The sequence below is a fragment of the Terrapene carolina genome, unplaced genomic scaffold, assembly GCF_002925995.2.
Source record: "Terrapene carolina triunguis isolate 2854851 unplaced genomic scaffold, T_m_triunguis-2.0 Scaffold210, whole genome shotgun sequence".
Lineage (NCBI taxonomy): Eukaryota > Metazoa > Chordata > Testudines > Emydidae > Terrapene > Terrapene triunguis.
This window is the reverse complement of record NW_020664561.1, coordinates 16,628,205-16,648,929: the sequence shown is the minus strand read 5'-3', so window position 1 is coordinate 16,648,929 and position 20,725 is coordinate 16,628,205. Positions and strand designations below refer to the sequence as shown.

The following is a 20,725-nucleotide window of genomic DNA, read 5'->3' as shown; positions in this document are numbered from 1 at the left end:
CAATTCTGAGCACTGTAAACATCACGCACATTATCCAGCAGTATATGCAGAACCATAACCTGCAAAAGCGAAACCAGGCGAGGAGGCAACAGCAGCGCGGTGACGAGAGTGATGAGGACATAGACATGGACATATACTTCTCACAAAGTACGGACCCCGGCAATGTGCACATCATGGTGTTAATGGGGCAGGTTCATGCCATGGAACGCCGATTCTGGGCCCGGGAAACAAGCACAGACTGGTGGGACTGCATAGTGTTGCAGGTCTGGGACGATTCCCAGTGGCTGCGAAACTTTCGCATGCATAAGGGCACTTTCATGGAACTTTGTGACTTGCTTTCCCCTGCCCTGAAGCGCCAGAATACTGAGATGAGAGCAGCCCTCACAGTTGAGAAGTGAGTGGCGATAGCCCTGTGGAAGCTTGCAATGCCAGACAGCTACCAGTCAGTCGGGCATCAATTTGGAGTGGGCAAATCTACTGTGGGGGCTGCTGTGATCCAAGTTGCCAACGCAATCAAAGAGCTGCTGATATCAAGAGTAGTGACTCTGGGAAATGTGCAGGCCATAGTGGATGGATTTGCTGCAATGGGATTCCCTAACTATGGTGGGGCGATAGACGGAACACATATCCCTATCTTGGCACCGGAGCACCAAGCCAATGAGTACATAAACCAAAAGGGGTACTTTTCAATGGTGCTGCAAGCACTCGTGGATCACAAGGGATGTTTCACCAACATCAACGTGGGATGGCCGGGAAAGGTACATGACACTCGCATCTTCAGGAACTCTGGTCTGTTTCAAAAGCTGCAGGAAGGGACTTTCTTCCCAGACCAGAAAATAACCGTTGGGGATGTTGAAATGCCTATAGTTATCCTTGGGGACCCAGCCTACCCCTTAATGCCATGGCTCATGAAGCCATACACAGGGAACCTGGACAGTAGTCAGGAGCTGTTCAACTATAGGCTGAGCAAGTGCAGAATGGTGGTAGAATGTGCATTTGGACGTTTAAAAGCGCACTGGCGCAGTTTACTGACTTGGCTAGACCCCAGCAAAACCAATATTCCCATTGTTATTACTGCTTGCGGTGAGCTCCACAATATCTGAGAGAGTAAGGGGGAGACGTTTATGGTGGGGTGGGAGGTTGAGGCAAATCGCCTGGCTGCCGATTACACGCAGCCAGACACCAGGGCGGTTAGAAGAGTACAGGAGGGCACAGTGCGCATCAGAGAAGCTTTGAAAACCAGTTTCATGACTGCCCAGGCTACGGTGTGAAAGTTCTGTTTGTTTCTCCTTGATGAACCTCCCCCCACCTTGGTTCACTCTACTTCCCTGTAAGCTAACCACTCTCCCCTCCCCGCTTCGATCACCGCTTGCAGAGGCAATAAAGTCATTGTTGCTTCACATTCATGCATTCTTTATTAATTCATCACACAAATAGAGGGATAACTGCCAAGGTACCCTGGGAGGGGTGGGGGAGGAGGGAAGCACCGGGTGGGGTGGGGGAGGAGGGAAGGACAAGGCCACACTGCACTTTAAAACTTTAAAACTTATTGAATGCCAGCCTTCTGTTGCTTGGGCAATCCTCTGGAGTGGAGTGGCTGGAGGCACCCCCATCGCGTGCTTGGGCGTCTGGGTGAGGAGGCTATGGAACTTGAGGAGGAGGGCGGTTGGTTACACAGGGGCTGTAGCGGCGGTCTGTGCTCCTGCTGCCTTTCCTGCAGCTCAACCATACGCTGGAGCATCTGAGTTTGATGCTCCAGCAGCCTGAGCATTGACTCCTGCCTTCTGTCAGCAAGCTGATGCCACCTATCATCTTCAGCACGCCACTTACTCTCTTCAGCCCGCCACCTCTCCTCGCGTTCATATTGTGCTTTCCTGCACTCTGACATTGTCTGCCTCCACGCATTCTGCTCTGCTCTGTCAGTGTAGGAGGACAGCATGAGCTCAGAGAACATTTCATCCCGAGTGCGTTTTTTTCACCTTCTAATCTTCGCTAGCCTCTGGGAAGGAGAAACAAATGCAGCTGGTGGAGGAAAAAAAAGGGAGAGTCGTAGTTAAAGAGACACATTTTATAGAACAATGGGTACACTCTTTCATGGTAAACCTTGCTGTTAACATTACATAGCACATGTGCTTTCGTTACAAGGTCGCATTTTGATGGCTTCACCCCTCCGCCGACCGCATGGCTAACAGCGGGGAATATTTCTGTTCAGCCACAGGCAAATAGCCCAGCAGGAATGGGCACCTCTGAATGTCCACTTAATAAAACCACCCTATTTCAACCAGGTGACCATGAATGATATCACTCTCCTGAGGATAACACAGGATGTTGTTTGAATGCCAGCAAACACCGGGACCATACGCTGCAATGCTTTGTTCTGCAATGATTCCCGACTACGTGCAACTGGCCTGGCCTGGTAAAGTGTCCTACCATGGAGGACGGAATAAGGCTGCCCTCCCCAGAAACCTTTTGCAAAGGCTTTGGGAGTACATCCAGGAGAGCTTTATGGAGATGTCCCTGGAGGATTTCCGCTCCATTCCCAGACACGTTAACATACTTTTCTAGTAGCTGTACTGGCCGCGAATGCCAGGGCAAATTAATCATTAAACACGCTTGCTTTTAAACCATGTCTAATATTTATTTACAAAGGTACACTCACCAGAGGTTCCTTGTGTGCCCTCAGGGTCTGGGAGCACGCCTTGGGTGGGTTCAGGAGTTACTGGCTCCAGGTCCAGAGGGAGAAACAGATCCTGGCTGTTGGGGAAACCGGTTTCTCCGTTTCCTTGCTGTGAGCTATCTTCCTCATCCCCAAAACCCGCTTCCGTGTTGCGTCCTACTCCATTGACGGAGTCAAAGCACAGGGTTGGGGTCAGGGCCGGCTCCAGGCACCAGCCGAGAAGCTGGTGCTTGGGGCGGCAGCTTGTAGGAGGCGGCATTCTGCCCAATCCTAGGGCGGCACGGCTGCTTTTGTTGTTGTTGTTCCGCTCCGGCCACCCTGTAGGAGGCTGTGGCGCGGAGGAGGGGAGCGCCCTGCAGCAAGCCTGGCAGGGCAGCCCGCGTCCTTCCCTCCCAGCCGAGCGGAGCAGCGCGGAGCCCTCCCGGCAGGCGGCGCGCGCGGAGGGGCCACGTGGCAGCGCCCTGCTGAAGCCCTGGCCGCCCCCCTTCTCTCTCTCCCTCCACTCCCTCCCCCTCCCCCCTTAGCCGGGGCACATCTGCAGCGCAGGGAGTCCCCCTGCACCCTGGCTCCAGCTGCGCCGCAGGTGGGTTTTTTTTTTTTTTTGCTTGGGGCGGCCAAAAAGCCAGAGCCGGCCCTGGTTGGGGTACTGGTGGCTGCACCCCCTAGAATGGCATGCAGCTCATCATAGAAGCAACATGTTTGGGGCTGTGACCCGGAGCGGCCATTTGCCTCTGTTTTTTTGGTAGGCTTGCCTGAGCTCCTTAATTTTCACGCGGCACTGCCGTGAGTCCCTGTTATAGCCTCTGTCCTTCATGCCCTTGGAGATTTTTTCAAATGTTCTGGCATTTCATTTACTGGAACGGAGTCCAGCTAGCATGGATTCGTCTCCCCATACAGCGATCAGATCCCATACCTCCCGTTCGGTCCATGCTGGAGCTCTTTTGCGATTCTGGGACTCCATGGTCACCTCTGCTGATCAGCTCTGCATGGTCACCTGTGCTGATCAGCTCGCAACGCTGGCCAAACAGGAAATAAAATTCAAAAGTTTGCGGGACTTTTCCTGTCTACCTGGCCAGTGCATCTGAGTTGAGAGCGCTGTCCAGAGCGGTCACAATGGAGCACTCTGGGATAGCTCCCGGAGGCCAATACCGTCGAATTGCGTCCACACTACCCCAAATTCAACCTGGCAAGGCTGATTTCAGCGTTAATCCCCTCGTCGGAGGTGGAGTAAAGAAATCGATTTTAAGAGCCCTTTAAGTCGAAAAAAAGGGCTTCATCATGTGGACGGGTGCGGGTTAAATCGAGGTAACACTGCTAAATTCGACCTAAAATCGTAGTGTAGACCAGGCCTCAATGCAGCTGCACCAATGTAGTAAGTGTAGTCTTGCCCGAAGACATTGTCTCTGTGTCTGAACGTATTGTTTCTTTCATATAAAAATAACAAATGGCTTAATCAGACCTACTAGGAACAGGCCCACATTGGCAACAGAGAAGACTTACAATATCCCAGCAGGATTTACAGGTAACAAAATGTTCCACTCTACAACCAGCCAGCACCCCCACCTCAGTCTCCCCTGCTTGCTCCTTTTGAGCTGGCTAGTCCTTGTGACGTGCTGGTGAGGAGCAGTCCTTGCACCCTCAATACAAGGACTACATTTGTGACTAGCCCTGCAGGGGAACACAGGAGAGAATCTGCTCATGACCTCTGTTACCACTTGAGCACTTGCTCAAAGGTCGACCTGCAGTCTGACCCAAAGTCTGTTCTATTTCTAACCACCTGTGTGCATATAGAAAACACACATCTGTGCAAATTATACACAAACAAGAAATACAGGCCAAGATAAATCCTCCTCTCACTCACAGTAGTTTAATTCCCCACTAATTTCAGGAGAGTAACCCCTGGTTTATGCAAGAAGAAGCAAAATCAGAATCAGGACGATAATGTTTGCACCACTGCTACCCACACTCACTCTCATTCATCTGCAGCTTTAGAGCCTAATTTCCTGGAAACAACCCCTATATTTTCAGTACTGTGCATAAATAGACAAGGCACATGAAAACTGGTTCATTAGTATGTGCACCAACATGATTAACAATGACAGGAGGCAAGCTGTGAACCTCTTACTCCCATTTGTGAGCCACCCCATTGGCACAATATGCTTCATTTATTGTTGGGAAATGCACAACACAGTTAACTCTATGGTTTTGGAGAAGCAATTGTTTCTTTAAATGAAGCATTTTGTAGTACTTGGGCAAAGGAAAAAGGAGTTAGGACTCAGAGCACTAATAAAGCATAGAGGCTGAAGAAGAGGAGGCAACATGGCTATAAGGAGGACTGGTTGGTTCTCTGAAGTATAACAAGGGATTTAGAGAGAGCTTCGTAACTGGGAAGGAAGAGAAGATGAACTAGGGACCAAATTCTACCCTCATGTAAACCCAAATAGTGCAGGTGTGACATTGCACTCCATAATGTTTTATGGAAATATGCTTATGAGTGTGAATATAATGCAACTGGAATATGCTTTATGCAAAAGGTCTTTTGTAAGGTATCGTTACAAAGCTTATAATCTACTGAGTGTGTTCATCCTATTTGTATGAATGTATCATTCTTGTATCTGAAACTGAGAATATGAAGTATAACTCTGAGGTCCTATTGTAATTATGCAAAGTGTGGGCCATTAATGGTGGTTTGGAAGCTTGATGGCTCCCACTGACTAGAACAATTGGCTGTAAATAGCTCTGTTTACTTGCAAACCTTCCTGTGTATGTGTAGGCCAGCCCAGGAAGAATGGAGGCTGGGGGTCTCACAGGACATGTGACCATGTCACATGATACTGGAATCCATCTTAAACCTGGTACTTTTCCATTTAGAAGGAGGGGTGGGGACCCAGAGAGACAAAGCCTTGTGCCAAAGCTATAAAAGGGGGTGGAACAGAAAAAAGGAGGCAGTCATGAGAAATCCCCTAGCTACCACCTGAGCTGGAACAAGGACTGTACCAGGGGAAAGGATTGGGCCCAGAGTAGGAAGGAGTCTAGTCTGTGAAAGAAGCTTATTGGAAAATCTGTGAGGGTGAGATTTTACTTGTAATCAATTTCTTAATGTATTAGGCTTAGACTTGCATGTTTTGTTTTATTTTGCCGGGTAACTTACTTTGTTCTGTCTGTTATTACTTGGAACCACTTAAATCCTACTTTTTATACTTAATAAAATCTCTCTATAAGTGTTATAGAGGACAGACAATTTATGAGTTTACCCTGTATAAGCTTTATATAGAATAAAATGGATTTATTTGGGGTTTGGATCCCATTGGGAACTGGGTGTGTAGGTGTTGGAAATAGGTAACCTGCTGAGTGGTTTTCAACTCAGCAGGTTACCTATTTCCAACAAGACCCCGGGTCTGTGTTGCAGCAAACTAGCGTGTCTGGCTCAACAAGGCAGGGTTCTGGAGTCCCAACTGGCAGGGAAAATGGGCTCGAGATAATTTCAGCATGTCAGGTGACAGTCCCAAGGGGGGTCTCTGTGACCGAACCATCACAGCAGGACTGGACTCTAGATAGCTAGATACACCAGAAAGACAGGAAGTGAAGAATTTTTTGCTTTCACACAATTTAGCTGTGTTACCAGTAATTTGGAAGTGAAAGTTAATTTTTAAAAAACATTTCAAGATATAGAATTTACTTTAAACTGATGAGAAAATAGTAAATTAGATGAGATCTTAAGCACCTGATAAGGAGTAAAAGAGTTTAAAATGAAAGTGGGAGAACAAAAATAAATCAAGCCTACAACTCAAACCATGGGCTGAAAGCTGGAGAAACTACTTCATTGTCAGTGGCTAAAACTTGTCCTCTGCACAATGTGCTTAGTGGCGTGGGGTGATGGTTACTGGCAGACTCAGCATGGTGGTAAGGTCAGTGGACAAGCAGACATGGCTAATACATGGCACATCCTTGCCAAGTGTGATGAAATTAGAGCCAAACCCTCTTAGTCTGAGTGTATGAGCACTGCTGAAAAGGCTTTTATGAGAGTTCTACATTAAAATGTGACTAGACAAAAACAATAAATGGGAGACATGGAAAAAATGACAGATGAAATCAGACAAGCTCAGGACTGGTTTGAGGAAAGTTGGGCCAACTATTACTGCTCACAATAAATTTAAAAAAAAAAAGAATTACATACACACAACACAACCTTGTCTCCAAATTAATTCAGTAAATTATCAACATTAAATTATTCCAGACTTTTAGAAAAATATGACATAGTTACCTCAAATATTTTTTGCAAATATAATACTAATAATTCCACACCAACATGTCTGAACAATCTGGATTGCCTGCCTGCTACAAAGTGATTTATGGAAACAAATGCCAGCTTGACTGCCAGTATCAGAATGGGCTGTTAGTAGCTCTGTGGTACCTTCTGTTTACAGCATTTAGTTGTTTAACTTGGGGTATACTCTATGTACCTTATGGCTTAATTCCTATAACTAGCCCTTTGAAATACGAATAACTTATTAGAATGCAAAAATAAATACAAAAAAGGAAAACAGAAGAGGCTTCCATCCTGCAAATTTCCATGTAACCCAATTAAGATAGGTTTCACTTAGCATTTCTGCTCAAGGCAAGTGAAGACTATTGTAGCGAGGTTCCCAATTCCATCACTGGCATACTTCTGTTAAAGTTAGAACCATTTGATGAAAACAGTGAAATGATGAATACTTTTACTGCTTATTCCTCTCTTACATTTTTCCACGTGCCTGAGCTGATCAAATAAACCTGAATGGACAGAATATAGTTACCACTTAGGGTCTGACTTTCAGAAGGGCTGAAGACCCACAACTCCAGCTGAAGTCAATGAGAGCACACATTGCTCAGCACATTAGAAAAGCAAGAGCTTATAGTATTATCCTGCCAAATAGTGTGATTGTCAGTCAAGTTTCAGGATGCCTGACAATTACTTGCTGATTAAAAAATAATACTGACTACTAATCTGGAAATAGTATGCCACCCCAAATTTATGCACATTCCTGGGGAAAATGTAACTTAAAAAAAAAAAAGTTTGTGACTGACAAAATTATATAATACAGCATATTGGGTAATTGTACTACAAAGTTCGTTATACCCGAGCCTGTTTAACTGTGCTGGCTGGCTCAGCCATTACTGCATGCATTGTTTAATCACTTTCTAGAAATAAAGTCATAGCCATGGAAGGTTTTCAGTGGAGCACAGATTTTGCAGGTAAAGGTTTTGGTTCCACCTTCAGCTCAGCTCCACCATTTATTTTCATTGTAGGCCTGGGCCTTTCCTTTACAATTATGTTACAGCAGACCATTATCCTGTAACCACTCTTTATTCTATTTCCTTTATATCGAAAGTAGTATAAAACTTGGCTGTTTCAGTTCACAAAGGTTTTGCACAAACATTTTGTTCAGTGCCCATGAGGTTTTACCCTGAGAGTTTCTCTGAGCTCTGGCACTGAATGAAATGGATTCACAGTATTAAGTTTCACATGGTTTACTGTGTATACTGCTGTAATTTTTACAAACTGAAAATAAGTAGTTATCAGTGATTCCATTATATGTTGTCATGCCTAAATGATATTAATTTTCAAATGAAACCATGGCCAGTTTACATGTAAGTCTGACTTGTTTAAAATTGATTTTCAGATCGTTATCAAGTGAACTTTCACTTTTCGTAGGGCTTGTCTAGAAGAACATTTAGTGCGCAGCAACTTGGGGTGTAAATCTACAGCACACTAGCATGTGGCACACTAGGGAATTTTTTCAAAGCGGAGTAGATGAAAGTGCTTTAGGGAACTTTTAGTGCATGGTAGGAGGGTCTACCTGAACAGTGCATGGCACGCTAGTGCACTGTAGATACAGATCCAGCTTGCTATGCGCTAACTGTTCATCTAGACAAGCCCTAAGAGGAACTATGTATAAACTTTAATATATATGCTGGTGAAACATACAGTATGACACTTTTTATCTACTTTCATCAAAATCATATACTTACCTAAAACTGAAAGGCCAAAATGTTTCCTTGCTTCTCCTGCAGCATTGGTTATTATACAGGTATATTGACCAGCATCTTCCACTTTAGTCTGCATTAAACGTAGTGTCCTACCCCCTGAAGAGAAAAGCCACAAGAATATACAGGTATTAAAATAGCCTCCAAAACAAATAAAGGATGCCAAAAATCCCACACTGAATGCATCCAAATCATTTTTGTGATTTTACAATCACGTTTAAAAATAAATTATCTCCTGATGCTATGTAAAAGACTCTCAAACAGTAGAAACTGACTGGGCTCAATTCTGCTTCCTTTGAAATCATTGGCAAAACTCCCATTGATTACACTGGGTCAGGATCAGACCCTAATCCAGTAAAGCATTTATGCCTGTGCTTAACTTTGATCATGTGACTATTCCCATTGGAGTTAGTGGGACTATCACCTATATAAGTGCTTTGGTGTACACCTCGCTGGCTACACATGGAAAACAAATGTACTAAACACAAGATGCTATCAAATACATAAATTAAGAAGAGAATTTTTTTAAATGTCCTCTAATATATTCTAATTTTAATATTATTTTTAGGTATTATCCATAAAAATAGGTAACAATTTTAGTAGGCAAAAGGTAATTTCTTATTATGTTGATTGCTTCTCCTCCATCAACATCCTCTGAGCGGTGTACTGAGCAAACATCTGCAGAGGGCTGTGTGTCTTCCCTCGTATCTTGTCCTCCCCACACTTGCACAGCAAAAGTTGCACAGCTTTGCTGGCAGGGTTTGGCCCCATCATATATATACTAAAACTTACTAAAAGCTCTTCCATTTCCTACAGCTATTATCTATCTTCATGCAGATGTGATATGATGGGTTTTTTCCCATGTTTTTAAAAGGAACCATATCAGAAAAAACATGGACAAACAGAGGAGGATTCAGAGTGAATGGAAGCAGTATGTGGGCCACTCAATCAGTTTCTGATCCCCTGCCACACAAAGCATGCTTTTGATCTACAGAACTGAATTGTTTTGGCAGAGTTAAAGGGTGAACTATTTTAAGATATTAATTTAGGGATTCTTCCCTCAGCATCTTCACAAGCAAAACCAAAGAAAACTCCAAACTTCAACTCTAAGGCCATAAAAACAAAAAAACAGAATTCATCACCACTCTGTGCAGTTTTCCTGAGTGATTACACACCAGCATGTAAAGTTCGCAAGAAAACAAGGCGTGGGGTTGTTGTTAGTTTCCCCCTTCACCAACATTCAGGGATAACTTGAGGACTTTCCATGGCTCATCTCTCTGAGCTCAGCAGTGACTGACCACTGTGGTTAGTGACATCAGAGTGGGTTGAAGCAATCAATGGACAGAATGGAAACAACTGATCTCAAAAGAGGTTGTTTGAGGTGATGGCAATATCATCTACACAACAGAAAGCCAACATCAGATCAAAAAATAAGGTTTATGTCACATAATAACCAGACACCCAAACCCTTTTCATACATACTGTGGCTAAGAAAGGGAACATATAACTGGAAATAGGACTAACCTTTTATGTTCAAGTGTAGAGATGGGAAAATTATTTCAGATAAAATAAAATATCCTCCAAATCTCCAGATTCAAGTTTTAAACAAACTATTTTGAACTTCTGACAAGGTTCTGTTTGTTTTCCATTATTTTTCCATGTTCATGCTCCTCTTCCAAGTTCTGGGCAAGTTTGAGAACAGAGGGGCTGAAATCCCAAGAGAGGGGCTGCTTTGGGTAATGCATCTGGCCCAACCAGAAGAACTAGAAACTTCATGAAAATCACTTCTCATTAGATTTCCAGTCCAGTTTTGCAGACCCAACTTAAGAGAAGCATCCTAACTTTTATCAGTTTCTCCCAGCCACACTCAGCTGCCAAACCTTGCACAGGTCATCCTTTAATACTTGAACATTGAAAAGGGCCTGAGCCAAAGCCAACGCAAGTCTATGCAAAGACTCTCATCAACTTCAAAGTGTTTTCGATTGAGTCCATATATCCCTTTGTTAGCTTCAGAGCTGCTAAGTCAATTATGTATTTTAAATATGAAGTTACCAAACAGCGATCACATGCAGAGTAACACTGCAGGTGTCAGTCATGCAGGAGGCTGCTCTCTCCCCTCTCTGCAGTCTTGGAGCAATGTGGTTCATTGGAATGGAAATCACAGTCTTCTCACTTAGGACACTCTTGTGTCAATCCTCCCCTCAGGAAAAAAAGTACAAGGGCCAGGCCTTTCTAGGTGGCCCCAGCAGACTGAGGTTAGAAGTCAAAGATCCCAATTGCACCTGCAGCTATCACTTAGATGACTGGCCAATCAGATCGGCCAGTGGCAGAGTCCAAAGTCATAAGGGTTGATTGCCTGGGACATTTCTCCTGCCTTAGTGTAATGGGGCTCCTCTAGATGCAACAAGCTTTTTCCTAGCTCTCTGCCTCGGGAGGGGACATGTTTCCCCACCTGCTTGGCTATAGGTTAGGCACTCAAAAGCCTGTACTTCCTTTCATTCCAGCTGATGATCTGCTGTATGGTGTGCCCAAGGGCTGTCTTTTTTGGCTTTTATCAGAAGGTGCTCTGACTTATCAAACCATCTTAATTTCTTGTTCTGTATTTGCTCTAGGATTAGATCTGATTGGCTTTGAGGTTAAAAAGGAATTTACCACTTTAAATCCAAGGGCACACAAGCAGGTTTTCCTCTGGTTCTGGTATTTAGAGTCACTGCAGACCCACATATATTCAAGGGAAAGTTCTCTTATTATTTGGGTTTTCATTCTGTTTTATGCTCAGTTAGTGAGTCCTTGCCAAAAAAAACAAAAACAAAAAACAAAAACAAAAAAAATATGATCCAGAGGTAAAAGCTTGATTAAGTGAACTGACTTCATGGGGCACATGCACATTGAGAGCCTCACACCTATCAGCACCCACAAGGTAAGCTGTTACCATTTGAAATGGCTCTGGAGATAAATGTTCCTATGCATAGGCCCTTACCAGGTTGGACCAATCAACAGGTTGTCAAATCCCAGAGTGGGATCTCACTTGTAGATGTTAGCTCTTGCACACCACTGGATACTGGGCTGCAAGCCATGCATTGCAACAGCTCTGAGATTCTCAGATCTGCACAAGTTAGCATAGCTCTAAATGAAATTTGGTAAGAACTTTCTGCTTGGTTCAGATTTGGTTCAACTGGCTATTTAATAAATGCTGCAGCCAATCTGACCCTAAGCTATGTGTGTCTTTCTTTAATGGACAAGCACTCAGCAAGAATTCCTATTTCTGCTTGTGTTGTTAGCAGATCAGACTCTCAACTGTACCTGACAGAATTCTCACAGAGCTATTCAAGGGGATAGGCCTTCCATTCTTGAGCCATGTTATTGATGGCAGGGGAATTCCAGATGCTTCACAGATCAGAGAGACAGGATTTTTCTCCACCGTGCTGATGTTTTCAGGCACTTCCAGGTCACCTACAACACTTGGAGGGACTACAAAGCAAAACAAAGGAAAAAACACACCTAGTAACACTGAATAAAAATAACTAAGATTAATTCTGGATAAGACACACCACATTCTTTAAACTAACAAATTAATTCACTGCAGCTAAAACCATCCTGACCAGTATGGGACTGCACAGTTGCAGAGTAACTTCATTTTTCTATTCTAGTTACATAGTAGCAAAGTACCATCATTTTAACATTTTCAGTCTTCATATTATTGAGACATCATGTCACAAAGGCAGAAGATATAAACACCTTGGACCTGATTATATCAATCCCCTTAGATCCTTTTGTGGGTTCAGAATCATAGTTAGTACACAATATTACATTTTGCTTGCTATGTCCATTTTACAGCTAGTGAACTGTTAAGAAAAATTGTGTCAGACTGACAGAATACTGTACTTTTTCTAATAGAAAAAGCAAAAATATGATCTACCCCCCCCCCTTTCAGGGATTTAAATAACAATAGTAAATCTCTTGTCGGTTTTTCATTGTTAGGAAGAGGAATAATTTGATGTTTTGCACGGTTCCACATTTCACACTTCCATGCAGGAAGTTCAGGCTTAGGAACAGATCTGAGACTGCGACCATATTAAGTTTACAATTTTCTCTTCGATACATCCAAGTTTAATATTAAAATAAGAGAAGTGTTAGAAGTAAAAAAAGAAAATTTGCCACCCCAGAGGCTTCCAACTAGAAAGAACCCCAGTGTAATTTTCACCTCTCTTTTTTAATAATTACAGAAATGAACTTATTTTCATTTTCAACTTAATTTCTATCTTTTTCTCTCTCTTCCTCTCCCTTTCTTCTCTAGTTGCTGTTTCCCTTTCTCATTTTATAGGAAGACTTTAGAATTGGAGATGGGCTGCATGGCTCCCGTTATCTCAAGATGTTCATAAACCTTCGTGTTTCAGTGGGATCTGTGGCAGAATACTTGTCAAACAGATCATGTTAGTGATGATAATCAGTCATCCTCATCCATTGATACAGTAGCTACCCTAACCCGGTAGTCAAATAACCTGTGTCTGATGAAACAGGAAGGATAGCCAGAGTGTAGATAAAGTCCCATTCTGAATCAGACTGGACACAGACTGGACACAGTGATTTTTGAAATCACATACCATGGCTTTTCTTTTAAATGCAGATACTCCACTGTAATCCATGCCACTGAAGTTAGATTACTGAAATGTACTCTACCTGGGGCTATAAATGAAACCATTCTGATACTGCAGCTAGTGCCTGCTCATTAATTGTTCCTTCTTGCTGGATGCACATGCACACTTGTGCTCCATAACCTACATAGGCTACCAGCTGATTTCTGAATGAAGTTTAAGGTTTGGTTTTAACCTGTAAAGTCCTAACTGGTTTGCATCCTGACTACTTGAGAAACTGTCTCTATCCTCATGCAATACCTTAGCAGCTGTGATTCTTCAGTGCATCCAAGCTAACATCCACCTAGTTTTATCAGGTGAGGACGAGCAGCAGAGTTTTCTTGGTTTCTCACTCATTTCCTATCTTAGAGGATCTGAGCCCAGATTTGATTACCTTCAGGATGCTCCACAAGACCTATTTTCCCAGCTTTTTCTTTAGGATGAAGCTGGGATGGAGACAGGGGTTGGTTTGATTTTAGGAGGGCTATGTTTAGGGGTTAGAAGATTTGTATTTGTTTTGTTTTTTAAAATAACATTTGTGCTTTAATCTATGTAATGTGCCTAGAGCATGTGATAGGCACAATTGGAACATCTACATCAATATGACAACTGTTTCCTTACTGCCCCCGGGTAAACCTGAAAACATATCTGTGTCTACCTTGCCTGCTCCATTCATCTCCCCTACTCACCATGAATGTTTACATCATATTTCCTATCAGTCAGTCCTGCCACATTCACAGCCACACACACGTAGCGGCCAGTGTCAGACACTTGGGCGTTCTTCAGCTGAAGAAGATGTCCATCATTCAGTATTTCTACTCCCCTCCCGTTGACAAGGGGACGACTATCTTTCATCCAGGTTATTGCTGGCTGTGGGTTACCCAGTACTTTGCACTCCAGTGAAACATTATTCCCTCGGGTTACAACAACTTCGAACGGGTGGTTCCCACTGTTCAGTATAGTTGGGCGAACTATTAAAGAAAAGGAAACAAAATGTAGAACTTTAGCATGAGAAGCGGAGGTTCAGAATGTGCACTGATTCTTACACATAAGAATGAGTGAAGTACTTAAAAGGGAGATCACCAAGAAACACCTCACTGCTGCAGAAAGTGGTGCTGGCAATTCAGTAGGTTGCACTCTGTCTTCTGAGTCGGTACTCAGATAATGCTTGGTGTCAGGAGACACTGTGCTACTGAAGCTAAGATGTGAAAAAACATAAGCATGTAAAAATGTCTTTACCACTTGTGGTCAATGGCCTTTTTCACAAGAATATAAGTATTAATCCTAGTATTTTGGCTTATTTCCAGTTAAAGTATTAATTGCATTTTAATGACTTAATATTCACCTTGCAGTTTCAAATGGTTGCTTCATTCTTATTTAGTTCCAGTCCCAAATAGTTGTGTTGAGCTGCTGTAGGTAGGTTTCAACGTAAAGGGAGCTACATTTCAGTGGTAGGTGAAGTGATTCCTGCCTGTGTGTAAGGATCCCAAACCACTTTATAAACATAGAATTATAGGACTGGAAGGGACCTCGAAAGGTCATCTAGCCTAGTCCCCTGCACTCATGGCAGGACTAAGTATTATCTAAACCATTCCTGACAGGTATTTGTCTACCCTGCTCTTAAAAACCTCCAAAGATGGAGATTCCACAACCTCCTTTGGCAATTTATTCCAGTGCTTAACTACTGTGACGCATGGCCAGAAAGGGTTAAACACCCTGAAAAATAAATAACCCTCAAAAGACATGTAGGAAGATAATGTTTGTGTTTTTGTGTATTTACATATGCAGGAGTAGGGTTGACAATGTAATCAACAGTCCCTGTCTATGCTGTAGTCTGATAATTCAGAGATCAAAAGAACATCCTAGCATTTAAATGAATTGTTAAACATGGGATATCTCTGTATTCATCTCTCTTTGAAATGTATAGCAAATAATCTGTGAATGGTGGAGGAACAAGCAAATTGCCTTATGTTAATTCTGTAGCTAAGTTCCGGTTATGGACCCCCTTCAAAGTCATCCTAATTACCTTTTGTTCCCAGAGGAATCCCCAACTTGTCAAAAAGGACATTAAATTGTATAAAAGATCCTTAGGTCCTGATTCTGCCATCTCAGCTCTGCTTAAGCTTCATCAGGGAAGTTTGAGTTGCAAGACTGAGGTCCCAGTTATGCTGATATGCCCTGAATATGATATTTGGACATTGGACTATAACCTACAAACTAAATTCTAAAGGAACTCTTTTCAACTACAAAGCTCACCATCTCTGTTATGAATCTAAACCTCAATGAATTGAACTCATGTCTGTATGTATATTGATCTTTTAACCATTCTCTCTCTCTCTTTTGTTTTTTAATAAATTTTAGTTTAGTTAATAAGAATTGGCTGTAGCATGTATTTGGGTAAGATCTGGAATATTCAATAACCTGGGAGCTAATGTGTCCGAGCCTTTGAGATTAGTAGAACCTTTTCTTTTATATGATGAAATAAGATTTTCAGAAATCATTATATTTGACTTAGGTACCTGGATGGAGGCCTGAGGCTGGATCACTTTAAGGGAACTGTGTTGTTTGGACTTCTGAGTAATCAGTAAGGTAATAAAGAAGCTGCTTTATGCAGTCTTGGTAAATCTAAGTATTGGTTGGCTGCCCCATTCTTTGCAGTTCACCCTAATTCAGTGACCACAGCTGGCCCCCTAACGACAGTTAGGAAGCTTTTCTTAATGTCCAACCTAAACCATGCTTGCTGCAATTTAAGCCCATTGCTTCTTGTCCTATCCTCAGAGGTTAAAGGAGAACATTTTACCTCCCTCCTCCTTCTAACAACTTTTTATGTACTTGAAAACTGTTATCATGTCCTCTCTCAGTCTTCTCTTCTCCAGACTAAACAAACCAAATTTCTTTCATCTTCCCTCATAGGTCATGTTTTCTAGACCGTTAATCATTTTTGTTGTTCTTCTCTGGACCTTCTCTAATTTGTCCACATCCTTCCTGAAATGTGGCACCCAGAACTGGACACAATACTCCAGTTGAGGCCTAATAAGCACGGAACAGAACTGAAGAATTACTTCTCATGTCTTGCTAACAACACTCCTGCTAATACATCCCAGAATTATGTTTGCTTTTTTTGCAACAGTATTACACTGTTGACTCATATTTAGTTTGTGATCCACTATGATCCCCAGATCCCTTTCTGATGTACTCCTTCCTACTCAGTCATTTCCCATTTTGGATGTGTGCAACTGATTATTCCTTCCTCAGTGGAGTACTTTGCATTTGTCCTTATTGAATTTCATCCTATTTTCTTCACACCATTTCTCCAATTTGTCCAGATCATTTTGAATTTTAGTCCTATTCACCAAAGCACTTGCAACCCCTCCCAGGTTGGTATCATCTACACACTTTATAAGGATACTTTCTATGCCATTTTCTAAATCACTGATGAAGATATTGAATAGAACTGAACGCGGAACTGATCCCTGCGGGATCCCACTTGATACGCAGAGGGATAGTTTGCCCATGTGCCCGTAATAATATCTCTTTGAAAAACTGCCAACTTTCTTGAACTGTTTTTTCCCCTTAGGCCTGGTCTACACTACCCCCCCACTTCGGACTAAGGTACGCAAATTCAGCTACGTTAATAACGTAGCTGAATTCGAAGTACCTTAGTCCGAACTTACTGCGGGTCCAGACGCGGCAGGAAGGCTCCCCCGTCGATGCCGCGTACTCCGCTTGCCGAGCTGGAGTACCGGCGTCGACGGCGAGCACTTCCGGGATCGATCCGGGATCGATTTATCGCGTCTTAACCAGATGCGATAAATCGATCCCAGAACATCGATTGCCTGCCGCCGGACCCTCCGGTAAGTGTAGACGTACCCTTAGACTTACTTCCCATGGGATCTTACCTACCAACACCCAGAGTTTGCTGAAGTCTGCCTTCTTGAAATCCATTATCTTTATTGTGCTGTTTTCCCTCCTACCATTCCTTAGAATCATGAACTCTACCATTTCATTACTACTTTCACCTAAGCTGCCTTCCACTTTCAAATTCTCAACCAGTTCCTCCCTATTTGTCAAAACGTGTCTGTTTGTTGAAATGTTACAGGATTTTTCAGGCTGAAAAGCATTCTATATCTGCAAGATTTTTAAAAACTTCAGTATTTAGTTATTCTCACCTTTTTTTAGGCTGTCTCAGTATTGTGTCCTTTACTATTTACAATAACAGATAATGTATTTGTTGTATAACACGTGTGTAATAAGTGTGTATCAGAGCATTTCTGTATTACACCACATGCAAAACATACTCCTAAATAAACACAGCCTATATGTAATGTTATCACAGCAGAAAGTAATTTTCAGGATGAATTCAAGTGAAAATCACTTTTGCATCTGTATCTGTTACATATCAGAACAGACTCAATCAATTCCAGGAATTTTCCATCTGGTGGCTGGACTCACTGTCAGGGTGCCTTACATATTATTTCAGCTGAGATCTGAATCAATATCCTTATGGTATGTAGCCAGCAGGTTTATCAGGTGACTCCAAAAATTAATCCTCACTCTGGCTGAGCAAGCAGGATCTTGTGCTGATGTTGTTCCATCTGGAAGTCACTCTCTGAAAACCTTACAGTCTTAACACAGCTTTACTAATTAAGGTTTCATAATGTAATTGATTTTCCAGATTGATAACCATATAGAGAATATTACATAATGACCTACCATAAACTTGCAAATTGTATTCTTTCTTTGTGTTTCCAGCTACATTTGAAGCCAGACACACATAGGATGCAGCATCAGATTTTTCAGCAATTGAAATCTGCAACTGTCTGCCTCCAGATAGCACTCTGACTCTTCCTGTAAGGTCAGCCGGCAATGGAGAACCTGCAAGAGAGATTCTTTCAGATAAAAACCACAGAGAATGGTAATGAGGTTGTTCAGTAAATTCCACCAGCTCTTTTTAGAAATATCTGAGCCCAGAGTTGCCACTCATAAAAATAAAGAAGTTGCTTAGACCCAAATTTTCAAACTTGGATGCCTAACTTTGGATGCTTATCTCTGATTTGTGCATTTGAAAATCGTACATTTGTTTACGGAGGAGATTTTTGAAGGTGCTGAGAAGTGTGAGCTCTGGGTGCTCAGAAAATGAAGCTGCCACTTTCAAATGTTTTTCTCAATGTTGAAATTTTTTAATTTAATTTTAGGCACCTGAGTGTGAAAATGTAGGCCTTAATATACAGTAATAAGACAACTTGTATTTGCCTTTTTAACTTCTATAAGATGACAAAATGACTAAATGATAACGCATCATAATAAAGATTTGCCACAATTGAATCTTGTCTGAAAATTCTATTAAGTAAAAGTAGTGTTTTATAACAAACATTTCTTTTCCTACAACTCCTACAAAATTCAGTTAGGTTCAGGCATTCAGATACCACAAAGAACAGCGCCCTAAAAAGAACATAGATATACAGATAAATAGATAAGACAGGCTGGAAAGGCATTTTTAGACTTAAACACAGGGACTGATTAAGAACATAGGAATTATCATATTGGAACAGTTCAATGATTCTATCTTGTCTGATACCCTGTCTCCAACTGGTTAATGCTTAAGGATCGTGAGGAAAAATTCAAAATGGCCTAACTGTGCAATACTAAATCATAAGGGGGGACATATGCTGGTGATCAGTTTATACCCTGAAGCACAAGGATTTACAGATCCCTCTAAATATTGATCTGGGTAAAGGAAAGTTCAGTAAATCACAAATGGCAATGACTGTACCTAAATACTATTGTCATCACGCTGAGGCTGGGCATGTAAACAGAGCCTAAGGAAATCCCACTGAAATTAGCACTGAATTTCAATGGCATTTAAGCACCTTAATTTTCTTAGGGTCCTATGAAAATTCCTCCCAAAGTGTTTGAGGGGCAAAATGGTGAAAATTACAAGAAGAAAATTAACAGTTTCTTTTGTAACTATTGACAATGGTAACTCACTGTTCTTTTTCCAGGTAAGGCTTGGTGGTGGAATACCACTGGATTCACATACCAAACTGATAAGGCTTCCTTCAATTACTGCCAGTTGGGAGAGTTCATCTGAACCAGAAATACTTGGTGGCACTGAAAACAAATACCAAAAAATGCACTCAGTGAATCAGAATGAGACCGGCTAACACTGGGCTAATATCAGACCTGGTAAAAGCAAATGGAACACCATCGTGCATTGAGCAGGACACAGGTACTGCATCCACTGCCCTGGAGGAGTACCCCTTTGTGGGGTACAGCATACTCCCTCTGGGTGACTGGCTCCCTCCTCCAGGGAAATCAGAGCAGTTCCTGCCCACTGTTGAGCACATTCCCTGCAATTCTGACTGGCTCTAATGCAGGTTGCACAATAAGAGGAGGCTCCTATGATCTTACCTACATTACAGACCTGCCAGGCAGAATCTGACCCTGAATGATTGCCCAACTCATTATCTTAGCTTATGAATCTTTAGATACTGTAAGTCTGCAAGCTACTCAGCCCCTTTTAAAATTCAACCACAGCCACGATCTTGATTACGTCCCGTGGCCACAAAGTCCTTGATTGTCTGCATGCTTCCTGAAGAAGCATGACCTTTTGCTGGGTCTAATATTGAGTGTCCCCTCTGTTCAGTTATTATGCAACAGGAAAGGAAGCACAGGAAAGAAGGGCCAATCCATTTTCACTCTGATCTTCAACAGTTTTTAATATTTTGGGTCAGTTCTCAAAGAAGGGATAATTGCCTGCTTGGAGCTGGGGAGGCAACTTTCCTTAACATGCAATAGTAAATCCTTGAAAATCGACCAGGAGAAGCAGTGGATACCTCAGGCTGAAGTGGGAGAAGGGACTCTCACTAGCCAGCATGGATTTGTAAAGAACAAATCATGTCAAACCAATCTGATAGCTTTCTTCGATAGGATAACGAGTCTTGTGGATAAGGGAGAAGCTGTGGATGTGGTATACCTAGACTTTAGTAAGGCATTTGATACGGTCTCGCATGATATTCTTATCGACAAACTAGGCAAATACAATTTAGATGGGGCTACTATAAGGTGGGTGCATAACTGGCTGGATAACCGTACTCAGAGAGTTGTTATTAATGGTTCCCAATCCTGCTGGAAAGGCATAACGAGTGGGGTTCCGCAGGGGTCTGTTTTTGGGACCGGCTCTGTTCAATATCTTCATTAACGACTTAGATATTGGTATAGAAAGTACGATTATTAAGTTTGCGGATGATACCAAACTGGGAGGGATTGCAACTGCTTTGGAGGACAGGGTCATAATTCAAAATGATCTGGACAAATTGGAGAAATGGTCTGAGTTAAACAGGATGAAGTTTAACAAAGACAAATGCAAAGTGCTCCACTTAGGAAG

General features: G+C 42.4%; 1 protein-coding gene across 1 annotated transcript in view; it reads right to left on the bottom strand.

Moving 5' to 3' along the window:
- The window catches only part of LOC112103403 (hemicentin-1), a 345,952-nt gene that overhangs the window by 97,687 nt on the left and 227,540 nt on the right, over positions 1–20,725 (bottom strand). The window contains exons 40-44 of the mRNA XM_026655607.2: positions 19,327–19,449; positions 18,052–18,213; positions 14,028–14,309; positions 12,008–12,175; positions 8,690–8,803 (exon numbers count right to left, since the gene is read on the bottom strand). Coding sequence (XP_026511392.1) covers positions 8,690–8,803; positions 12,008–12,175; positions 14,028–14,309; positions 18,052–18,213; positions 19,327–19,449 — 849 coding nt within the window. The remainder of the gene's footprint in view (positions 1–8,689; positions 8,804–12,007; positions 12,176–14,027; positions 14,310–18,051; positions 18,214–19,326; positions 19,450–20,725) is intronic.